Consider the following 26440-nt stretch of genomic DNA (forward strand, 5'->3'; position numbering starts at 1 on the left):
AGTAACAACTTTACGAAAGGCAAGAGCTACAGCCTACAGTGTTGTTTTCCTCACAACAGTTTAAACTTTAATTTTTAACATAACCTATAAATATACACATTTTTGCCAATATATAAACTTCAGATAGTAATTTGTAGAGGGGTGAGTGGTGTTGGCTACCTTGAATTCAGTAGACAATCAAATGATAAAAAGACCGACTGATTAGAAGCGTTTACGGTTTAGCTTTCTAAAGAAAAAAAAAATAGTGATTATGATTATAGAAAATTATTTATATTTGATTATAGCGACGGTTAAATAATTATTTCACAAATCGTTTTCAGATTTTAATAGTATGTCTTGGAATTTGCAATAAATGTTAACGTTTAGTTTACTTCGCGGATTAGTTCTACAACATAATTTCAACCATTTTTTTGTGAACGCATTGGTGCATTATCAAATATGATGGAATTGATTGACAGTTACGTAGTAGCCAGTCAAATAGTGCTGCGCGCCGATTCCTCAGATCCATCAAGCTGGCAAGAACTACATACTCTGCTGCCTCATCTACATGACGGATTATCTTGTCAAACCTGTAAGCAATTAGTCAATTATCCAAGTTCCCATCCTAATGGATTGCTATGCTCTGCTTGCACTAATGTCAAAAATGTCAAAGAAGACACTTGGTCAATTCTACAATATTACAAAAAATTATGTTCTTTTATACATAAATCACCTTTGTTTAATGTCATGTTAACAAGAGTTGAAGATAAAAAAATAGTAGAACTAGTGACTGAAGCTATCCATGTACCAAAACCAATTAATGGTTATAATGGCTTTTTAAATATCAGTAGACCAAACTTGGATGAACTTGAAAGACAAAATAATGATGAACTACATTTACCATCAGATTTTAACATATCCGTTGACAATAAAACTTCAAAAGGATTTTTTAACATATTATCCGATATACAAACGCCAAATGATAGAAAACAAGCAAAACCAGTACTTAAAATTATCTCTAAAAAGAAAGTTTATAAGGTAAAACATTTATAAAAAACGTGTTCATGTATTGTATTTTTATTAGAATATTTATAGATTTTAAACGTTTTTCATTAGAAAGCTGCTCGTCATTGCGGTTGTCGTTGTGGTAATGCAACATCTTCACCGGGAAAACTTACGTGTTTTGGACAAAGATGTCCATGTTATATAAAACAGAAGGCATGTGATAGGTGCAAATGTCGAGGGTGTAGAAATCCTAAGTCCAAACCATCCAACAATGGCGATATCATTGAAATGGAAAAAATTCGCCGCAAACCAGTAACATTAGAATTGGTATCATCTCTAAATACATCACTTGTCAAGAACAAACCAGTAACTAATTGATAAAAAAAAAAGATGTATGACGTATCACAGTTCTTATCATGTAGTCGGAATTTCAACCAGCGAACTGAAGTGGCATTAAGACACATAAATTCTATTTTTCCTCATTATCCTTATAAAAATTGTGATTTTGTATTTTATATATATATATCTTATAGTCGTGTAGATCATTTATTTTTGAATGGTCTAAATGGATATCACATTACAGTTTATTTATAATTTAAGAATTGATTTTGAATTTATCAAGTTAAATAATATTTGTTAGTTTAAAATTATATTCAAAAATTTTTTTTGTTAATTTTGTTAAATTATTATACATCAATATCATAGTTAATGGGTGTGATTAGTGCATTTCTGTTGTGAAACAGAGATAATTTTAGTAATAGATACAAATGATGTACAAGTATTGGAAGCGTCTAGCAACAAAATTTTGCTGCAAATTTCCATGTTTAGTTCATTAAATACATGGAACAATTTAACATTGTAAAATGTTAAATTATAAGTTATGCACCTAAGACACCTTTAGACTATGCCTTTGATAAGTAGCAATTGAAATTCCTAATTATTTATTTGATTTATGTATTATATTTACATAGGTATAGATTCTATTATAGTTATAGTGTTAACCATTAATATATACAAATGGGTGTTGGGATATAAATAAACCTAACATTCATATTTTTATTTATTTTCCCAAATTACTCCTTTATAATACATGCTATTATTAAACTTAATAGACATTTAAAATTTTAAACTATTTTTGTTAATATTATTTTTATGAATTATTATTTGTTAAAACATAAGATTAATTAAATATGTAGTATATTAATATAATGGCAGAGTAATAGTACTAGGAACTGCTGTACTATTCTTGTTAACTAGTCATTAGAAATAAATAATCTTATATAATTTTGTATTATTATTAAATATAATATGTAAATCTTCTGATTTCATTATCATAATATTCTTAACTTAGTTATATCTATACTTCAGTCAACTGTCATATAAATCAATCATTATGTATACATCATAATGTAAAAATTTTAAATTATTGATGAATAAACTTGTCTAATGTTCTTAAGTACCATTCTAGTATAAAAATTAAATTCTATAAATTGATTTGTTTTTTTATACATTATTGGAGACAATTTGGTATGTTTTTGAAGTAAGGTACTATTATTTATGAATATAAATAATCGTATTGATATTAAATTACTTTGTCCTTTCTGTTAATAAATAAAATACAACACAAATTATAAAACTAAATTTTTATCTTTGGCCCTTAGAACGGGTTTTAACAAATTCACTCATCAATTCCAAATTCAGTCACCAAACTATTAGAGTATAAGAGCAATATTATTTTATAATTTATGCACTTTTTATCTAAATAAATCAATCGTTTTTAATGATAATAACATTTTTTTTTATAGTCTATGATTATATTTTATATTATTAAATGTATATTGATGACCATTACGAAAAGTAGTAGTTTGGTTTAAAAAGTATTGATAGGCAAACAACGAAACATACTATTTTTCACTTAAGGCAGACATACTATTAAAACAAATGAAGGCACAGTAATTGTAGTCAGTATAGTTTTTACATAATTCTGCCTTAATTAATTGAAGTTTATACTTATTATATATATTTAACAATTATATTATTACTTATAGGTACAATTATACTATATTGTACAAATATTAATTTATTTTTAAAAAATGCCTTTAACTTTTTGCTAACTAAAGGTAAAAAAACTATCAGTAAAATCCCATAAAAGCAGTAAATTATTTTAGTTCTTATTGTAAAAAAATCATATTATTTTGTAATCTATATCATTTCAAATAAATCATCTATCTACTATTTTTATTATTTATAGGAATTTAAAGTTTCTTACACAGATATATACCAAGCAAAAATTAACATTATTCGTTAATACTACTATAACAAATACTGATATAAATTATTAATAGTATGATATTATAATAGCTTAACTGAATACAAACTCATAAAAAAAAGGAAAGTCGATTGAAAACATTTTTAAGTTAAGTTATTCTTTTTGGAACGACGTGAACCTTTCGTTCCAGGAACAATATTTTATATTGTCCCAAAAGGCCATAACTTAAAAATGTTTTTAATTGACTTTTATTTATTTACAAGTTCAGACTTAGTTAAGCTATAAGAAGATACTATTTATAATTTATAACAATATTTGTTGTAGTCATAACAAGTTAACTAAGTTATGGCTTTCTAACATTTAGATTAATTTGTAGTTAACTAAATAATAATTGCTAATTTTGTTTATCATAGCTGGATAGTTGTTTAACTATTCACAGTAAAATAGGAAAAGAATGAACAATTAAAAGTTAAAAATAAAAAACAAATTATGTAAGCATAAGTTTTTGGCAGTTTATTGTTTCTTAACTGCGAGCATTTATTTTATATCTAAATACACAAAAGAATATTTACTATTTAGGAATGAGGATAATGGTTTTACAGTTAGACTTACTGCTTAAAAAAAATCTAATTTAATCTTAATTATAAATCTGGGGTGAAAAACAACACAATATACATGTATTTTATTATTATAGTTTTTTGGTTTCTTAATGTATTTTTAATGTTAATGAAAATACATAAATTAAAGCAATACCGATGTTTTTATTAAAATTGATTTTTATGCATTTACTTAGTAAAAATGTATAAAATTTCTAAAATTTGTTATAATGTAGTACATTAGAGAGTAATATGACAATAGTTACAACATAGTATAATATAATTAAAAAAAACCCAGTGATCACAGTCGCTTTAAAGGAAAAATTTAAGTTCAAGTTTTTATAGATAAATGAATATTATAATTTTTTTGTATATACAATATACATACGTATAATATATATATATAAATCGAGGTATTTTAATAATATTTTATAGACACAAAATGAAAATAAAATAAAAATCAAACACAATAAACAACAAAATAGAAAGACCAATTTAAGTGAGGCACATGGTCCCTAAACAATAATGGTTTGTATTTGTATATAATATTATATTTTGTACATTTGTATAATTATGAACTTGCTGCCATTTCAGTAGAAGTTCTGCACAGTAAATTTCGAACAAAACCTCTATGAAAAAAAAATGTAATAATTAATAAAATACCCTTATAATACATTTATTAGCTACATGAGACTAAGTCCCTACTTGCTATATAATAACAAGATATATTTACCTGAGTGGCAAAAAATGTTGACGGCCATCTGTTACTGAAGGAGTGATTATGCTGACGGTATTGCCAAAGCGCACTTCAGTAGCAGTGGAACGTGCTCGAACAATTGTGGCGGGTGTATCGGTTTCTTCAGCATTGCCGAGGACTCGTCGCATCAAACCAGCAGTTAATTCTTCCAGTGAACTCAGTGACAAATTGTGAGGCTGTTGTGATTGCGTTTCTTCTATTCCTTCAGCAGAGGTTTTCTGACCAGATCGCATGGACGCTGTCTCACTGTTGTCCACTCTTAAGAAAAATGTTTTAATAAGTTTAACGATTTCACAATAACATGAAGAATAAGACTGATATATGAAATATTGTAATATAAACTTACTTATGGGCTAATAAACTGCCGGCTAATGCAACAGTACTAGCTGACTCTCGATCAGCATCTCTTCCCAGCACAGTTTCACCATCCCAATCATTCCAAAATGAAGGTTCACCAATTGAAGGATTACCTATCTCAGCTCCATGACTAACGGTATCACCATCTAGAACAAAAAAAAAAATTATAATTTAATAAAATAATGTGAAACAAATTTTTTTTTTTAGCCAAAATCATTAATACTAACCTGGGGCAGTAAAATAATCGGCATTGACCGTTTTCGGAGAGCTATGTTCTTCGTCAAAATCAAAATGTACACCACTAGCAGAAGTGGTGACACCACAGCCTCCGGAACGGCACAAGGAAACTGGCACTACTCCGTACACGTAGAACAACAGTATTGGCACACCTATACCAACAGCTAGGGTGGCCAAAACTGGAGCTGCTACCAACTAGAAAAAAAAAAATTAACTAATTTATACTAATATTTGATTTAATTATACAACAAAAAAGTTGATTTTTATTTAGTAAACATGCTGAAATAATATTCCAATTTCTATATTGACTATTGATTATTGACATAGGATGTAAAAAAAGGTTAAAAACTGTTATTATATAAACGAAACATGCTCCAAAATTTATAAGGTTTCTTCAGATCACGTGTTACTTATATGTTGTATAATTAATTGTACTTTTATTGATTCCTTCATTTCGACATAATTAACATTAGTTTTCATGGAGTTCCGCGACTCAAAATGATACCAGTTACCAAAAGTATTTTTTACTTTCCAAAGAATTTGATTAAAATTACAAAAGAATAAAATATGGTCAGCATTGATGTTATACACTACTTGTATAGACACAATTTAATATAAGATATTGGGTAGCAATATTTTTAAAACTAGTTCTAAGTATCAAGTTACAAGCCGTCTGCTATCATAGTTTATTGCTTCCTGACAATTATTGCAGTTTTTAAGTATACGAAAAAATTAAAACAATAATAACGGCGTTTAATTAAAATTCGATTTTTATATGACTAGGACCTAACTGTAATGAAGCCTGGTCGGCTGGCTGTCCAGGCTTAACTATTCTAGCTATAGAGATTATACACTTGAGCGGTTTTAATAAGCTATACGCAAACTGTCAACTATTTATATCACAATTTATTTGATTACAAAATAAGAATATTTTATTGAAATAAACAGAAAGGAGGGGAGGGTTTCTATATTTTTGATAAACTCGGCAATTGTCATTTTTAAATTAATGTTACAATAATATTAGACTTTACAGTATTATAAATTTCGAGTTCGGAGTTTTGACAACAGCCGTGGCCCGTGGTGTATATTATGTAACATAATAGTATTTTTGGACCTAACTATATCGTGATGATTGGTGAAAGTAATACTTTTATATGGGAATAAAATATAATACCAATATTTTTTTTGGGAAGAAATTGCTTATTCTTTTCTCCCAAATTACATCACGGTACGCTGGCTGGCTCTCCGGTATTGATGGGTCACACGGATGACGCACACGGCGTTGTACGCGCCTCAACGGCACGGCGGATGGGCAAACGCGAGAGGACGCATGGCAACAAACGAAAAGGGTGGTGGAGAGGAAAAACGTACTTTGGTTGGCGGGGAGGGGGTTGTCCTGATCTGTTTTCCACGGGACAAGGCGAGCCGGGGAGTCGAAGGGAGGAAAAGGCGGTGGCCGGGGATGCAGGTCGTCGACTCACGCATCCGACAAACCGCCGCCGCCACCACGGAGCTGTGGCGTACACGTATAGTACACTTGAGTCGCGGCACGTAGTCAGACGCCGTGCGTCCACCGTCCAGCATGTCGTCTACAGCTGACCAAGAACAGCAGAACGCGGACCAAGAACAGCGACAGCCGCTGCCCGCCGATCCGGACTGGCTGTCGGGCGTCATAAGCCGGCTGATTGACCGACCGAAGCACGCGGTCACCGTGATCGCCGACCAAACTATGGCCACACCCGCCGTGGCCGACCCACACAACGTGCTCAGCTCCATAGTGGCCGTGCATATCGTGTACTCCGTCGAGGGCGTTAAAGGCACCGACTCGCTAGATGTAGTCATTAAGAGCCTACCACAGGAGCCCTATTCTCGGGCATTTGTACTGGAGGCACAATTCGACTACAGAGAAGTGCACTTCTATAACACGGTGGGTGTTTCCTAAGTTTATTAAATATGTCCTTCAAATATAAAGTTAAAAAAAAAAACCTTAGAAAATAAACAAGGTTTTTGATTTTTTTGTAATACACCAACGCCCCTCTTAGCCGTAACTAGAAAAAAAGCGTCTCGGTCCGCGGTGCGACCTAATCGCCACTGTGCTAGCTAGTAGCTATACACATCTCTGTTGTGTTCAGTAAACCTTGACGCCAAGCCCAATGCTATGACTACGGACGATATCGTATTTTATTGTACGCCTAAATATATAAATAACAATAACATAGCAATCGCATAGATTCGATTTTATGACACGAGACCCGTGAACGCGTCCCTGAAGTTTCGAGAATACGATCAATCATCGACATCGTAATTATTGTGTACAGCCCATTGCAGGCACAGCTTAAACGATGTTGAGTATAGACTAATTTTATTTTATTAATTACAACTTCCAAAACACAATAATATCCGAATAACAAGATCTGTTTTAGCCTGGGGAAAACGGCTGCCAGCAACAGTTATTGTAAACATCCTGTTAGGTTACGTATTTAAAACTAAAGAAAAACGTTTATAATAATAATATAATAAATTCATATTCATAAATAATTATGACGATTTCTTTATTAATTATTTTTATTTATTATTAAAACGTATAAGAAATGTATATATTTTTAATATAAATCTCGTTTAATTTACAATCACATCAATAATTTATAAATTACGATTTACAGATGGCTCTAGGAAGAATATTAAACTAAAATAACATTATTTAAAACAGTATCGGTAAACACTCAATGCCATTTTTAAGCACCCGTTTGCGTCAATATTATTTATTATCGTGATATACAGGAAAACAACATGTCTTGTATCGTGAAAAAAAAGTGAAATCGAATTATAGCTATGCAAGATTCGACTGCACAAACAACAAATTAATTTACATAATGAATTATTATAACACTAACTGTACAAAAAATGTCAAAACCAATGATGATATCGAACCTGTTCGAGCCAATTGCTCAATACGCGACACAACAACTAAAATATGTTGGCTAGACTTGACAGAACACTTTATTTTCCAGGTGCTAACAGAATTAAGAAATTTCGAAGAAACAACACTGGCTGCCTCCGACCGGTTGCAGATGGGCGACATGCCGGTGGCCAAATGTTACTTCGCCGGCATGAAAGCCAGCGGCCGCGATGAATCTATGTTGGTGTTAGAGAACCTAAGCAAACGCAGTTTTACGGCCGCCAATTTCGCCGCAGGACTGACGTTCAAAGAGGCCCAACTGGCTTTACGTTCCATAGCCCGCGTGCATGCCACGTCACTGGCATTAAAACTCCAGAGCGGATCGCTTACTGAACGCTGGCCGTTCCTATTCCAGACTTCTCGGGCCACCTTATCTTATCAAGCCTTAGTGGAAAGGGGCATGCCACAACTGAACGTCTTCCTTCGGTCCAGGGGTCCACAATACGACGCGTTGATCAACACGCTCAGATCCATTTGCCGCGTCACCAAACAAATAATTGGCTCGCTAATGATACCCAAAGAACCAATGGGCCTAATGACTCATACCGACTTTTGGTGCAACAACTTGATGTTCGGCGAACATGACGAGTGCGTCATACTGGACTGGCAAATGATATCCTACAGCAGACCGACAAACGATGTGGCGCTTTTACTGGTCAGCAGCCTGTCGACGGAGACCAGGCGAAACCATTCTAACCAACTGGTCGACTGTTACTGGGAAGCGTTTACTGGTCATACGAGTAAATTGGGAGTAGACGTAGAAGGGCGACTGGAATACAGCCGAAACGCCCTGAACGAGGACATGAAGGAATCCAAATTATTAGCCGTATTGCTGTGCATAGGGTCGGTGGACGTGGCTTTGGGTAACGAAGAGACCGAACAGCGACTGTTAGACCTTCTGACCGACTTACAAGACGAAGAAGTGTTCAGCAGACATTTAACCGAAATTTCAGCCTAGTTTCGTTTTAATTTTTCAAATATTATCTTTCACCTATCTAAATAGAACGATTAGAGCTTTCTATCACAATTAAGAGTAAAATGTCATTGTTAATCTTAAGCATTTTATTTTACTGTTACTGTTAGCAATAGTTATGTAGTACCTTTCGAATTTTAGACGCTGGTAATTTTTTGTTTTTAAATTTTGATTTAAATACATTTTTATTATAAAGAAAATACATTTTTTAAACTAAATACAAATGTAGTTGAAGCCTTCAAAGGTTAGCATAACTTGTTTACAAGTATACAACATCACAATGCTGACCTATATAAAACTAGTGATGGGTTAAATTTATGACTTCACATTTTTTTAAACTAGTTATTAATAATAATTATTATTATTTGAGTCTTTCATTACTTAATTATTCACATTGAATTGTTTAATTCGATACATTGGTGCTGTCACTATCCACTTGTTTTATGTGATTTATGTACTTACAATTTTAATTATGTAACTAAATAAATATTAATAAATAATTGTTATTGATAACAAATAACACATTGTTCGCACCCAGAAACTTAACTGTACAACTATCTTATTTCATCAGGATTTGATGAAAATGTATTACTTTATATGAATTATAATATAGTTGAAAATTTTGAATTTGTAACAATTGTTTTTACATTTTAATGCCGTACCACCAAACTATAAAATGAGATTATTGTACATGTTGAATGAAAATAAACAAATAGGCTAAACACTTATGAACTCCTAACAGGCAGGCATTTAGGCTAAATTTTTGTTCCCAGTAAAATTGATTTTAAAAAAGGCTCAAAGCTACTTATAAAGGACTTATTTGAACCATGGAAAATGAAATAAAACATATTAAAGTAAATATTAAAAGTGTAAATCATGTACTTATAAATTAAAAAATACATTTTAAGTTAGATAATAATAATTTATAGATAACTGTAGCTATTTTTGTTTTTAGTTTTTCTTAATCTTTCTATTTTTTTTAGTCAGGGGAAATACTTAAAACTATTATTTATTATTAGGAAATTGGTTGAGCCCTTGTATATATTTGCATAAGTTGAGTGGTGAAGACTAGTAAACGAATATATATTATAATATAAATATAAAAAAAGCCTAGTAGGATTTGCCCAGTATCCTGGTGGACCTATCCACCTATATCCTGAATATTTACTGCCTCATTCAACTCAATTAGTCCCACATGATACAGATTAGTATCCATATCATACTTTTTTACAAACTGTTGTAGGTCATATATTATTCTAATTATTTACAAGTTAGTAAAATCACTTACCGCAGACAATACACCACCAGCAATTGCAAAATTTCGTTTTAATCGACTTGAATTTCTGTAACGTGTAAACATTTTACGTCCAGTCCAAACAGGTACACCTGAAACAATTCATTAGACCCATATTCATTTTAAAAAAAACTTGTTTATAATTTTGGCAAACAAGTTTCTATGAACAGCTTACCTATAATTATTGCAGGAATTGCAATGCCAGCTATTAAACCAATACCAGCTGGAGCACCGATCAAAGTACCTAACTGCCACAAAAGTTTTTTCTTTCGAGACCATGGCTTTTTTCCCCAAAAGGTACAACCGGACGGACTAAACACAGAAGAATTGATAGTTTACCATCTTTAAATACCAAAGGAAAATTTTTTTTTCAATAATTGTTTACCTTAGGTAGTGTAAATCACTGACTACTTTCATGCATAACCAACAGAATTCTGCTCCACAAACGGCACATGTCATATGATTACATGAGCCATCATCCATTTTTACAATTAACACTTGACAACGAGGACATGGTTTAATATCTTCTCCTAAAATGTTATTTGATCAGAATAATAATAAATAATAATGTACTTAAAATCTTTCAAAGTATTGCAGCTAATAAGTCTTTTTTGTCTAATGAATGCAAACGTTGTGTATAAATTACAAAAACTTTGCATGTACTTTTGACAAATGCCATTGAGAGAATTTTACAAGTGTTGTATTTTAGAACAAACATTTATAAATATAATACACTGATAATGTGAAATTAAATTATGCATTTATTTTTAACAAAATTGTTTTTACTTTTGTATATTATAAATTATTTTTTGACAAACACGTTTTCCAGTTGAAATGTTAAATAGATTTTTATTTTTATTATATTTTATTATGAAAATAAGACACATAATATGCATTGGCGCAACTAGAGGGGGTGCTGAGAAAGGTCAAATCCTTCTTAACTTGTTCAGGTTCTAAAATAATGTCAGCAACAAAACAGACACATCACCCAAGTAAGGTTTATAATTTTTACTGAAATTTTGAGAGGGCTTTCAAAGTTTTAAAAAAGTCTGAACTTCCTCAGCACCCCCTCTAGTTGCGCCAATGATAATGTGAGAGAATTGAAAACTGTCCATTTAAACACAAATTAAATTTTACAAATAATTTATAATCAAAATTCATTTTCACTGCACTATAATGACATTTTTGAACTGCTCTTTAGAAAATATATACACAATATTGATAATACTTACTTGACGATAAATCTAAACTGTAAGATATAGAAGCTGTCCTTATGTTAGTTGAACGTTTTGCCCTAGCTGAGTCACAAGTCTGATTAGGATGCCAGGGGGCTTTACAATGGTAACAAAAATAGGAATCACAACCAGGGCGTTCACATTTTATCTTTGGACAGCTAGCACAGCCAGCAGCTATAACTGCATAACTAAATAAAATTATAAAAATAATTAAGAAATAAAATTAAATCTTTTAAATCATGACTATTTTTTTATGTACCTAAAAATAAATATCTAATTGTAAACATAGGCCAAATTCGTTGCTGATAAGTAAGTCGGAGATAAATTAATAAAAAAATAATAAACCCCTTTACAGCTTTGCATTAAAATTTAAATACATTAAATTTTCAAACGCCCGAGTGTATTTAACAACCACCCTTAAAAACATGCAAAATAGTTCTACTACAAAAGAAATAATAATAAATAAACCAACTAGAAATATCAGTTTATTAAATAATATATTTTCTAAATACTCAACTACAAACATCCTAAGAAAAAAAAAATATTTAAAACAATTATAGATACCGGAGAGGAGTACATTTTTAAATACTAATATTTAAATTCATATAATTTGTTTAATATATAATAAAGGTATAATATATTTATACGTTTTGAAATCAATAGTTTTTTAAAATTAAAATGTCAACTATTAGCAAGTTTTTTAGTAAAAAAAAAAACCCTCATAAATTCAGTTTTTAGGATTCATTAAAATATTTATTACCTGCAGTCTGGTGAAGGACAGTATCTAGTATCGGGATCGACGGCCAACACTCGCCGAACCATAAAGTCTTCATATTTATCGTAAAGAACTGGATTATTAAGTACACTTTGAATATCTAAAAATATAAAATAAAAGTATTAAAACAAATACAACTATATAAACATGTTATGCGTGTAATATTTTACCATTTGGATGCATTGCTTCTGAACATTCGGGACATGTTATGTTCACGCGAGATTCGCATATTTCTATGCGCAAATATTGTTGAAAACAGTCGAAACAGGAACGGTGAGCACATGTTGATAATTTGGCAAAATCAGTTTCGTCGAATTTGGCTAGACACAAAGGACACTCCAACAAACCGTCTACAGGTGTCGTCCCATTCTGTGTAAGTAATTAATAATTATTAAAAAAAAATCCATAAACAAAGGCATTGTTATTATTATGATCTTTTCAGGGGAAGATCTGTCTGACGTACACAAAGTAGGTAGAGGTATTTAAACACCTCGAGGTGTTTGCATTAATAATATCTAAGCCATTGTTATTTACGTTTTTTTTCGTCAATATTCGATACTGTTATACACGCAAAGCAAAACGAATCAAGATGATACTAGTCCTTGATCATTCAAGGTTCGTTTTTACAATTATCCGGCAGGTACTTAGTTTGGTATAAATAAATCAACACAAAAGTATACATGTATAAGTATATATAAATATAAATATATATATATATTTATATATATACTTAAAACACAGACACAATAGTAAATGTTCGCTATTCCTTGTTTTTTTCTTTCTTATGACAACTTACAATGATATAGGACACATAATTTCCGCGATGGCCGTCCACTTCCTAAATTACAACAATATAGTATATTATAAGAAGCTTTAATATAAAAATGACGAATTTACTGTATATTTTTAATCGCTTACACAAACTGAACTACATTTAGCGGTAATAAAAATAAATTTCTTAAAGAACGATAATCGCGTTGTTACAGGTTAAGTATTTAGGACAACCTTTAAGTTTTATCAATTCTCGGCGAATAATAAAAAAAAACAAATCGAATCTCAAATTCAAAGTTCATGGTTAATATTACGTTACATATTATACACAACCCAAAAGTAAATAGATTAAAATCTATTAGTGCTTTATTCATGCAGTTGAAACTTAATAATTATTATAACGAACAACTTTATAAAAAATGTAAAAAATACGTAATAAAATTAAAAACTTCGAGGAATATATTTATTTGTTAAAACAATTTGTCCCATAAAAATGTCAATAATTTTTCAAAAGATTCTGCGGTATAGCATCCGATTTTCTTTTTCATAATTAATCCTCAACTGCGCGGCACGAATTTCATAGAGGTTTCTTAATATTTATTTAAAATTATATTTTGAACTTAGATTCCAATTCTTAGAAAAATATTAATATATACAGAATTTTCTAGTTAACATTCAACTTTTGATATTACGACGTATAAAAAATTATAAAGAAAACGAGTTCTTGATGAAAAATCAAAACACATTTAATAACAAATGTCCTATCCTTCAATAAAAAAACCGCATTATTCAACTGGGTTTTTCCTTATGTTATAGTAATAAAAACAGCTAGACAAATGGTAAAATGTACTGGGTGATTGGTTAACTAGATCCAGTCAATAACTTGGAAGATATTGACTTATAAACAATTTTTTTATACTTTTATAGATATTTGTTGGGACAAATTTAATATATTTTTAAAAAATGCGCGCATATAAAAATATCTCTACTCTCCAAGGGTGATCCGAAGGGTCCTCAAGTCCTAAATTTTAAACTTTAATAACTGAAACTAATTATCCAAAACTGGTTATCAACTAGTCAGTGTCCAGCAATTTATTCTTAATTTAAAAAGTTACCTTCATTTACATTCAAAAATCTAAAATTCATACGGTTTTAACATACAAGGATTGGGGTTATATTTTTTTAAATATATTAAATTTGTCTGAACTATAAAATATAGTATAAAAAAAAATTAAAAGTCACATGACTAATATCTTCTAAGTTATTGTCTGGGCTATAGTTAACCAATCACCCGGTATACTACTATTATATTGTGTAATTTTTGTAACACGTGAAAAACGTGAGAAAGTTTGTTATTTTGTTAATTACGAAGTAAATACCAAGTATACGCGGTATCAAACGCGCCTCAAGATATGTTCCTACTTAAATTTCTCTAAAAATATTTACTAAATAACAAAATTATCATTAATTTAGTTTCTAAACGCGTGTTATGTATAAACGTTAAGAATTTTTAAAAATTCACATTAATAGATGTATAAAAAGACAGTAGTAAACACATGCAAAAACTCACGTAGGCCTACCCCCAACCGAAGACACACTAACTGATTCATCGATATGTCCTTCTATTAACTAAAAACTTACGGAAATAAAAATACAAACCTTAACGACAACACTAGGATTCTGGACAGCTTTTTTCGGGTCGACATAGTTTTGACTGAATCCCAAAGGCGCTTTCTCGAAATCGGTTACATCCGCTACGCTAGGGCCGCCTAAAGAATATTTATATTGGAATAAACATATTTTCACGGTATAATCACTTATAATTTATTAGCATATTTACAACTGCTAACGTTTAACTAACATATTAATCACGTGTAAAAAGAAAAAATATAATTATACAGTAGGCCAATGACGGGGAGACGGATTGTTTTGTTTTACCACAGTTCAAGATCACCTAAATCAAAAAACGCGTAGGCGGTTCAATCCACAAGCTGCCTCATTCTCGTTTCCCATATCACATCGGACACGCGTTACTCAATGCTTTATCTAGCTTACAAAGTGTGCAATAGTTTTATAATAGTGAAAAAAAGCAATATTATTATTTTTAAATCGATATGTAATTAAAAAAAAAAGAATCATCGTAAAAGGAATTTAAGAGAAATAGCAAATGTTTAGCACAATATTATATTAATGTTATTATACAATAACTATTATATTATACTATTTACTTAGTAAATAGTATATAAATTATAAATAAGTCAATAAAACATATTTCATAAAATAGTTTAAAAAATTTAATTATTGAATATTAATTATTATAATAAATATTAATAATAATTTAAAATAAATAATTTATATAAAAATTGTATTAGTATTAATCATTACAATACAATTAAGCATTATTGAATAATTGCTCCTCGTTTAGACGGGAATAAATACTATTTATATTGACTATAAGCTTTAATTATATCGTCTCATTATAAATTATATTATGTTTTATATCGTATTCCTGTGTTTTATGTATTTTAAAGGTCCCTTCTCAGTATCTGACATTAGCAGTGTAATGCATTTACATTATCGCATCATAAGTGAGTCATTAAAACAAATTATGTAGCTTACCTGTGATTATAGTCCGCCGCCTACCGTTCTGCGAGCTGCCCAAATGCCTGGCCAAAAATGTGTTAGAGTACAATAGCCGGCGCAGGGAAAATCTGGGCATACGTCTCTTACGGGTCGGTGGGGTCGCACTAGAGCTGGCTTCCGGTAAATCTTGTAGCGATTTGGATCTCATACCGTAACCCTTATCGTTAGAACTGTCTACGGCACAAAAATAAAAATAAAAATTAATGAATCACACACACGCACGTTTTTATTTTTTTGCGACGGTTTTAATTCACTACATATTTCTTTCTGAACAACGTTATGGCTGCGGCAGAGTAAAATATCAAAATATTATTGATAAATAACAATTCAATACTAACGCCTCGCGTACACCAACGATACTGAACAAGATGAACGAACGCTCGCACCACCACAGGCCGCAGCCAGGACGTTGGTCGGATTAGTGAAAGTTGGCGTTCACCTTGACCAATAAAAATATTTTATTATATACCTGTGTATCGCGAATTTAGATTATACTTATTATTATTATACATAGACGTTGGCATTGAGAACAATGTCATCGACTATTACAATTGCTTAAAATATAAAAAAAGTACCTACACACATATAGCATGTATATTACTAAAAAATATATGAACTAGATCTGAATAATTTTATTGGGTTAATGACTTTTGGGTGGTTCGTCTATCGATCGAACTATAAATATTACTTTCTACTATCGCGTTGCTATGTTATCCCATTCGTGCGGGCAAAAGAATTGGGTTAATCAGCCAATCATTTTTAATTAATCGAATTCTATCCAAAATAAAGCTCAATATTAAGCAATGACTTTAAAATATATCTAATAAGTAATAATCAATGATACTGAGTAATTAATTATACGTTTAAGCGCAGAGGTAACGTCACCACCAATCGTGATACACGTGTACTGTTATTAAACAAAACAATAAACCGTGAAAATTCATTATTTCCGTTATCAATAAAACTTAAAAATATATTGTATTCTAATAGCCATACATGTAAGAAAAGTTCATGTGGTGAATAATTGATTTTAGAATTTAAACATTTAGTTAGTCGGCGTGTATGTGTATTGCAGAGATATTACAGAAAACCATACAGTAAAATTATCTTAATCAAAACGTTTTAGCTGCATATTAAATGAGATTACTTCGCAGTTGAATATGTTAACTGTTAAGTACATACGTAACAACGAGACTTTCTTTCGATCATCACATAAGAAGAAAGTAGTCTGGCTAATCGCGTATACCTACAATTGTACGTTAGAGTTACTACTAACAGCAATCGAAAGTGTTGTAGAGATATTTGCATTTTGTACATTATAGTGATACACAATGCTAATAAGTAATTGACAGGATAATTTTAACGCAAATGTTATGATTTAGTTTCGACGCTAAACTGATAAGATACGTTTTTTAATTTTTTGACTGAAAGCCCGATATAATATTTAACACTGATAATGATTACTTTTTAAGACTGATTTCTTTAATCATTATTTATCAATTCACAATAATCAAACACATACGTTTTGTAAATAGAAGTATGTTAGAAACTGAAAAATGTATTTCTTTCAAATTCCAAACAAAAAAATTCTTCCAACACTAGCAAATTTATCAAATTGTAATTCTCTCTTACGTTTTTACACAAAACAATATTATCGAAGAAAAAAACAATCGCCCAATCTTGGTCGTTTGTCAGACATGCAAACTAATATCTTCGTATTAAAACGATATTTGTATAGGTTCGGAGTTAATGTGAAAATTGTCCATTTAAAACAACACAAATTTAGTCTGCTGATACCGACCCCGATATCGTTCTGTCATCTGTGTGAAAAACAAAGAATAATCGAACAGAATAAATATATTTTTGGCCTCGAGGCCATAAAATGTGTTTGACATACGTGGAATATTATATAAAAAAATGCATACGATACCGCAATTTCAATAGCATGATTTATGGTCGTTCCACCAGTTTAGCAAAAGACAAACGACATATGGTTAAAGATAAGATGTTTAAAAATGTCTAAGAAAATACTTTTATTTATTAAAATTCATGATTCTGTTATACTATTGATACACACGGGTTTTTCATACAACCTACGTAGTTTTCTTAAAGCTAATAAATCAATTGACAGGGTAGGAATGTATCACGGAAATTTTAAAGGAAATTTGTAGTTGAGTCGATGAGCAAAGAAAAATGAGCAGTCCTGCCGGTGGCGGCTTTAGTTCTTTGCCCACAATGGGCCAATATTTTTTGATATGCATAAATGTGTACATATATAAGTTTTCACGTTCCTATGCAGGGGCGACAACCAAACCAAATATTTTCAATGATCACCTTTTATATAGATTTAAGTTCCTATCAAGACAAAATTATTATTATTATTAAAATTTTAATGTTTATAAACAAAAAAATTGGTTTAACTGTAACCCATAGAATGTTTACCAAATACCAATGAACCAGAGGACAATCAATGATATGTTTCACATTTTAATAAGCAAAATTTTTTAGATTCTTAGATTTCAATACAATTTTCTCAAAGAAAAAAATTGTATAAACAACTAATAATTGAATTGTTTTCCGAATTTATTATTTATCTTATTAAACTTCAAACTAACCGAATGGCGACAACGCATGCTGTCAAAAATAAAAAAGTAAAATTTCTAGGCCCCTATGCCCCCCCCCCTAAACGGTGCCCCTGAGTCCTGCAAAATATTGTACTGTAACATTTGAAATGCTTTTTTTCTAACAAGTAAATTTTTTCATGCTAATATAAATGTGAATTGAAGGCGTTTTCTTGTTATTTTATCACTTATAAACGTATTGCTGTTAGACCTCGCTGCCCGGAGTTTTTTCCAGTGTGAACGGCTGTACACGTTTAATGACAATCCCAGCACTCAATGCACATACAGTATTAGTATCTGTTACATATCTGTTTTTGAAAACTGTTTCTCAACAGCTACAGCCCACTTAGAACACGCAAATAAAAAAATACGTAAATTATGATATTGTAGTACACAAACAAATCGGAATAAAATGAAAATATCTTGAATTCATTAGTAACAAAAAGATACAATAGATTTGTAAACTAATGTATACTATTAGTAAACTACATGAATACATCAAAGCGATTCGATTTGCGCCAAAATAAACATTGGAAGATAAATAAATAGGCTTTTAAGAGTTGACAATGTACACATAAAACATTGAAAAATATAAAATAGGTATGTCATTAAGCTTTGATTAAACACATTTATACGAATATTTGTATTGTATGCCTATCAGTTACACGATTTAATAATAGGACTCTACACAGTCAAATATTCAGTAATTTTTTTCTTGGAGGTTTAAGAAGTTAATGAATCAAAAGCTCTTCTATCGATGTCACTCACGCAAAAAATTGCTTAAAATGAGAAGAACACGTTATTGTTATTGTGGAAGATTTTACCCGCTAACTTTCATGCAACGTTGTCGTAATTATGATAGTTATTTTCCACATTGATATAAAATGGTTTTTAAGTTTTCCATTCCATTTTCCAGTGGCGAAATGTTATGGGAGAAAATGAGATGTTGTCTACATAGTATAATAATTAATAGAAAAAAATTTGGTTTCATTTCATTTAAATAACAAATATTTTTTACAAATATCTATGAAAAAAATATATTATATTTCAATACCTTTTTTTTTTTTTTTGTTATTGTGTTTTTAAACTGTTACACAATTTGACGTCACACAAAAAATCGTTCGATTAATTTTTTTTTGATAATTGTTTGCAATCGTGTTATGAATAGGGTAAAACATTTTCAATCGTGTAGCACCAGCTTAAAAGTAATCAACCCGTTTGCAACTATAGTCTATAGACTATATCACAATTAAACAGACACACACACAAGTTGCTTACTGGTGTGTTGCTATTAAAACAGACGATACTTTAAAATAATTTCTTTTTCTTTTTAACGAAGCCATTCGAAATCCAGGATACTCGATTTCCGTAAATACAGCTCAACAACTGTTCATACTACGACGTTTGTATTAAATAGCCTTAACGAAATTAGAATTTCACATAAACAAAGAGTTGGTTTACATTATTGGTACGAATGCATTATAATAATGCATTATAATTGCTAAATAATAAATTATAATAATGCCTGTACTGTTAGGTAGTATTATTAATTAATAATCAATGATAGTAAACATCGCTTCAATTATTTAGCTTACTTAATGTACTTGAAAACATTACTCAATCATTTATGTCATCTAAACAAAATCAACATAGAAAAACATTAAAATGCCTGTATTTATACATGGAATTTCAACATTTTATTTTATACGTCCCTTACTCAATCTTACATGAAGGTTTTTATGTTTGCCTCTCAATAAAAAAAAATGTGGGTGATTGCAATAAAGAAAAATTAGTCGTTAGTCCGGTCAGCGTGAGTCACGTTGATGATGGAGCCATTGCCATAATGTGCGATGTTTCTTGTGCCATTTTATTCACGCTTTCGGATTCTATACAACATGTACCTTTCTTTCCTGAGGCGACCCAGTCGAACACAAGTATCCAAACCAAACATGAACGAACAAATGAATTAAGGTTGAGTGTTGACGATGTTTTTAATATGTAGGAAAAATACTTTTAAGTCCCCGACCGATAATTATAAATAGAAACAACAATGTAATATTTTTTCTGAAACCTTATCAGTAGATTTTTTTTTATCAAATACAACTTCTTAAAAAAATACTATGTAACGTTTGTACCGAATTAAACAAAGGTAGTAAAAAATTAATGACACTATTAATTTATTACCGAGAATAATAGCATCGTCATTCTAAACAAAGAAAAAAATTCTCTTAATGTTTCAAACGTATTATACGATGACAGGATATAAAAAAAAAAGTACTTCATTTGTCACGAAAACTAAAATGTTTTACCATTATATTCAACTTGGTCTAGACTTCGTCTTTACGATTGATGTTCAATCCTATTCTGACATAATGTTTTATGTTATTTTGCATAAGCGCAAACTAATACTCTAATTATCATTTCATATGGTTCTATTTATAATAATTTATTAGTTAAATATAGTTTTGGATTAAATTGTATCAAAGTTGAGAAGAAAAAGTCATGCAAAATTATTTTACATTGAAGAGTTGATTAAAATCTGTACAATTAAAATAGAATATGTACATATAAATAATATATAAGGCATCCAGATTATAATTTACAAGGAATAGAAGTGAAATTTGTACTAAATATAAGTTATGTGCAAATGAACTACAAATTTTCCATTCTATATAAAAATAGAAAGATTAAGATTTACAGATGACGTCCATAATTGTGATTTGTGAGAATACATGAACTTTGAGCTTGATTATTTCAAAATTCAAGTAATTCACTTACAATTCTTGTGTTCTGAGAACCTCAAATATTTAACTACAACAAAATAAACTGTACTTCAATAAAAGAACCTTGTTAGTTTAGTTAATTGTAGTAGATTGTCGAAAGTAAGAAAACAGGCCTAAATTTCGGTTTTTACAAGACTCTTTTGATATGTACATATAATGTTATTTACTGGTAAAGGTATTTACATAACTTACACAAGACTTTATCTGTTGGCAACCCGCAACAGTGTGTATTACATTATGATATTTCATATTTACCTGGTTCTCACTTTATATCACTGCACCATTAAGTGTTTTTGTTGGGGTATCAGTAGTAACGATACATATAGTTCACCCATTATTTTATAGTGTAGTAATAAAATTGAACACAAACATATTATTAAAAGTTATATGAAAACTACCATCTAAGGTTTGAATTTACTACTTGAGACTGTTTTAGACATAAGATGAAGAGCTAAGAAGGCAATGGTTTTTACTTTTTTTTTCCTAAAGATTTGCATAAAAATAATTCAATTCTACAATTATATGCAAATTAAAACAAATAAAACTAGGTTAGAAACATTGAGTACTAATAAACTTTAAAACTCTTAAAACTTTAAAAATAGTTATCAGAAACTGATTATCAACCAGTCAACATTTTTAGTACATTATTCTCAATTTAAAAAGTCAATAAAATATATATGTTACCATTTAAGTTTCAAAAGTTGCTATCAAAAAGTTGGGAGGTGGGTAAAAATAAAAAAAATTGTGAAAAATTGAGATCACATTGTATAAAAACAATATGAAAAAACAAATTTTAATTTCTTATAAAACCCTATGAAATGTTGAGTGGCTTGTGTTAAAAAAATTAAAATAATGCTGGTTTAAACTGGTTAAAACCAAAATTTTTCTTAAAATGGTTACAATCTGTAATTTAAGTATTTTGATAAATTATACATACATTATTTTATAATAAAACAAATTCTTTGGCCTTTAACTAGTTGTGTCAAGTTGTCAAGGGAAGTTAAATAGTTATATATATATATTAAATTTGTTAAAATCTATAGAGGCACAATTTTAGAGATAGCAACATTGTTCCCCCATATGTTTGCCTAAATAATTAACCAAAGACTTGTCAATTATTACACCTAGTTCCACACTTGAGTATAATATTATGATATGGGGGAAAGTGGCTGCTTCAATCTTCTCTATTGGTGGCATGTACAGTTAGCATCTAGTTTTATATATATATATCTGTGGGTAAAATCTATAATGAACCTGAAAAAAATTTGTTAATTTTATATATAAATAAAAAATCAAAAGATTTACCTCAAAATTATACACCGACTGAATTCTAGCATTTCTATCCAAATTGGCCATACACTAATACTAAGTAGTAAATTATTATTTAATATTTTAAAACTTAACAACCTATTGGTAGGAAATTTATCAAAAATATGATAAAAAAAAAGGCCTATTTAAATTTTGGCATCCTATAAAAAATCTGAAATGGTGTCTTGCTGGTAAACGATTACTTTAATAGACCTTTTTTTTAATGATTGCAGACCTTATCTTTTTCCAAACTTAGCCACTGCTGACTCCTTTTGTATCTTTCCATGCCATGTATTTATTTATTCTACTTGCTACCAGTGCCGTACGTAGGGAGGGGGGTGTCAGGGAGATATGACACCCCCCTTAAATTGTTTTAAGTATCTTTTAAAACAAAAACCGTCGCACTGACTTTTTTTTATAACTATGCATACAATATTTATTTGATGTTATGATTATATGTGTGTGTATTTATCAAATATATATATAAATATATACATTTTTTCTTTTATTTTACTGTATTTATTTTATTTTTATTGATTATACTATTATAACATAGTGGAAGGAGGAGATTTTTTAGAGTGATGAGCAAAAAAAAAAAAGGTCATCAATTTGTGTATACTATGACACCCTCCTTGAAAAAATCCTGCGAACGCCACTGCTTGCTACAATGTCTTCTTCAACACCTTTAAACTCTTACATAACCAAGCTTCAATACTTATATTTGTCTAAATACTAGTTGTTCTTACCTTCTGGCCAGAGTGTTGATATCCCATATATATATTGTGATAAAGACTCAAATTCATAACCGCGGATAAATTAAGGGGGGGGGGTTGGGTATTAAAATTTTTTTTTTTTTTGTTAACTGAATGCAAAATACCTCAAGAATGTTGTGTCAAAATTTCAAGTCGATTGGAACAAAATTGACGACGTTATGAGTTGTCGGAATTTTATAGCTGCCGGCCCGAGCGAAGTATCATTAACTTTAAAGCGTTTTTCCCACAACTCACGTTTTCAAAGTCGGTGACCACCATAACTTCAAAACTACTACACCGATCGTTTTAAAATTTTGAACACTATTTCAGTACATAACTAACGAGGTAACGCTGGAGACTTTATTCAAATTTGTTAATATTTTTTATTTTACAATAACAAATTAGCCGATTTTTTTCGCAAAAATCGCGTTTTTCCCTTTAAAGTGTTCCCAAAAAGTGAAAAATTAAAATTTCAAAAAACCCTCCCAGTGTTACCTGGGGAAAGCAATTATCTAACGAAAGAACTTGATTTTTTTAATTTCGGATGATCCAGCATCGAGTTATGAGGGGCACCGCAATTCTACTTTTTTCCGAGACGCTTCCGAATAATTGCCGCCATTGCCGTATTTTTTAATATTTCTACATGAAAATATTACACAATATTCTTCGAATGTTATACTTTAATGTACCATTAGTTTTAATAAACATATTTTAACTGTGTCGTCAAAAAAAATTCACAAATTAACCATACCCCCCCCCCCCTCTTAAGCACAAGTTTTTTCTTTTACTAATACATTCTTATAGCCAACTTCAACCCTAAGTATTATCCTAATTTAACCCTAAGAAATGTTATATAATATTAACATTTATTAGCTAATAGGCAGGAGAAAACAAATTTTAACAGTTTTTCATTCAGAAACCATATAAAAATATTTAATAATGTCTTGATGAAAATACTTTCAATCATCAATCAATGAAATGTTTTTGAAACTGTCAAAAATGAAAATTTTAATAAATGTCAGAAGGACAAAAAATTAAATAACCAATTGAATTTTAATTAATGTTATAAATAGTTAATCTAAAACACAATGTAATATAACACAGTTAAACAAATTAATGTCTACAATATTTTTAAAAAAATGATAACAAAATGAATACATCATACATGTACACTTTTATTATATGTACATATTTACAATGTCAAATATTCATATATTTATTATTAAAATGAATCAACTCAATGGACTATAAATTATGAATCATTGACAATGATAACATTACTTAGTTACATGTCAATGCCTGCCCTAAGTGTTTAGAGCAGAAAACTAAATTAAAAAATGTTATCATTATATATTTATAAGCTATTAATAATAAGATTATCCCATAGTACATGATTAACATAATTATAATTACTAATTTAAAAAAAAAAATTGAACAAGAAATTATATAAATATAGGTAGTAGTTGTTGTTATTGGTAGTGTACAATTAAATATGTTTATTACTCATAAACATATGACACCAATGTAAATAATTAAAAGGAAAAAAATGCTTAAAGTTGGTAACCAAAATTAACTTATTTTATGGCTGTATGTTACTAACTTTACTTCATTTGTATACCTACATATTTTTTAGTAAGTATAAACTATTAAGATAATAATAAAAACCCTTGAGCCCAGACATGTTATGCCTGAACATTCTAAATAAAAAGTCAAAACTGGTATTATAAGACCCAATCTTATATTTTTAACTACTCTATCAGAATTAGATTATTCACTACTAGGCAAATAATATTTACCACTTTTTCACCATAAATTTATTTTTATATAATAACTCAAAGATAATACAAAAACTTTGTCCAAAAAATATAACACAAACCAAGAGTTTATGTTGCCTGCAAATAAATTAAATGCTGCAGTTCAACCAGGTACAGTATTTACTACACGATAAAAAGTTAACAAATAGAGGCAAATAGTCAAGGCAGTTGTTAAATCTAACTGATCATTGTCGCAAATTTAAGGGGGGCAAGATATACTCAAAAACTCCAATTTTGAATTAGTAGTACTAAAAATGATCATAACCATTTAATGAAGAAGCGAGCACTTACAGCTATTGATATATATGCGGAAATATGCAAATTACAAGTTGCTATAACTTTTGAACTAAATGAGTCTGCCTAATTTTGGCTTCAGCACAAAAACACTGTAATATGGCAAAAAAAGGGTGTCAGTAAAGTGAATTTGTTCCAAATCTAAAATTGTAGGTTTTTGGACACTTCTAAATTAAATCTTTAGAGTTTGATTATGTAATAATGAGCACATGCATCTATCGCGTCACTAATGGCTAAATTCCCCAGCTCGCTATGACTGGGTTAGGAAGCAGTTCTCACGCAAAGTAAATCTCCAAATTAAATTTACAATAACTTCTTTTGACTAGAGTTTGTAGATTTCTGACTTCAGATTCGTAATCAGCGAAGAAAAAACATTATAAAATAGCATAAATACATATTATTAAAAATAACAAATGCCTAATAAGATATAGGCAATAAAAATAAAACAAATTTTAACTCACCAGCATTCATTGACACAGATTCAGAACGAAGCGGTTACAATTCTATGCCTCGCAGCTGTGGAAAGTACACACTACAGATGCTGCGTTCGTATGTAATACTTGAATCGCGCCCACAAAACACAACAACCGTAATGCGACTTCAAAAGTGACGAATTTTATAAACAAAATTTAAGTAATATTATGACTGACGTTATTACTTATTAACGGGCGATATTGGTTTCCGTATTGAGGTTGCTAAGCGCCGTCATTTGTACGAAACGATTATTATAGATATCGTAGGATTTACAAATATTATGATACATTTGCTATTGATAAAAACGTTAAAAAAATGTATATTAACGTACGTATTGTAATTATAACGATACGAATTGTAGAAGAAAAATATTAGAAATACTTAGACGGAATCACACGCTCGACTAGTAATTACCACAAAGTTCATGAAAATTTTAATATAAATTCTAAAAAAACAAGAAGAGATAAACAAAAAGAAAAACAACTTTTTTCGACTTTCTAAAAAAATTACACGTCCAGCGATGGACTAACGGGAGTTGAGTAGG

The 26440-nt window shown here is 29.9% G+C and overlaps 3 protein-coding genes across 5 annotated transcripts; 2 read left to right on the forward strand and 1 right to left on the reverse strand.

Moving 5' to 3' along the window:
• Positions 1-223: 223 nt before the first annotated feature.
• LOC126839378 (uncharacterized) lies at positions 224-1657 on the forward strand. The gene is made up of 2 exons (XM_050574681.1): positions 224-1017; positions 1096-1657. Exons 1-2 carry the CDS (start codon positions 439-441, stop codon positions 1360-1362), a joined length of 846 nt encoding a protein of 281 aa, XP_050430638.1. The 5' UTR covers positions 224-438; the 3' UTR covers positions 1363-1657.
• Positions 1658-3882: 2225 nt separating this feature from the next.
• LOC126838917 (E3 ubiquitin-protein ligase RNF19A-like) lies at positions 3883-26374 on the reverse strand. Of its 3 annotated transcripts, none has more exons than XM_050573707.1 (14): positions 26081-26374; positions 25884-26020; positions 15827-16024; positions 14867-14976; positions 12607-12805; positions 12422-12536; positions 11659-11849; positions 10812-10956; positions 10602-10738; positions 10421-10518; positions 5191-5395; positions 4953-5109; positions 4583-4864; positions 3883-4478 (listed from the first exon to the last, which is right to left on the reverse strand). In XM_050573707.1, the coding sequence occupies exons 2-14, from the start codon at positions 25891-25893 to the stop codon at positions 4421-4423; spliced, it is 1905 nt and encodes a 634-aa protein (XP_050429664.1). In that variant the 5' UTR covers positions 25894-26020; positions 26081-26374; the 3' UTR covers positions 3883-4420. The 3 variants fall into 3 exon arrangements, with proteins under 3 accessions (XP_050429664.1, XP_050429665.1, XP_050429663.1); XM_050573708.1 differs by adding an exon at positions 16189-16289 and having other exon boundaries at positions 25884-26374; XM_050573706.1 differs by having other exon boundaries at positions 25884-26374.
• LOC126838918 (uncharacterized) lies at positions 6709-9698 on the forward strand. Its single transcript, XM_050573709.1, has 2 exons — positions 6709-7127; positions 8212-9698. The coding sequence occupies exons 1-2, from the start codon at positions 6783-6785 to the stop codon at positions 9115-9117; spliced, it is 1251 nt and encodes a 416-aa protein (XP_050429666.1). The 5' UTR covers positions 6709-6782; the 3' UTR covers positions 9118-9698.
• Positions 26375-26440: the final 66 nt, after the last annotated feature.

This window comes from Adelges cooleyi, unplaced genomic scaffold, assembly GCF_023614345.1.
Source record: "Adelges cooleyi isolate 19-005CV unplaced genomic scaffold, UGA_ACOO_1.1 ACOO_flye_CR_arks_rails_tigmint_CR_PRNA_30, whole genome shotgun sequence".
NCBI classification, from domain to species: Eukaryota; Metazoa; Arthropoda; class Insecta; order Hemiptera; family Adelgidae; genus Adelges; species Adelges cooleyi.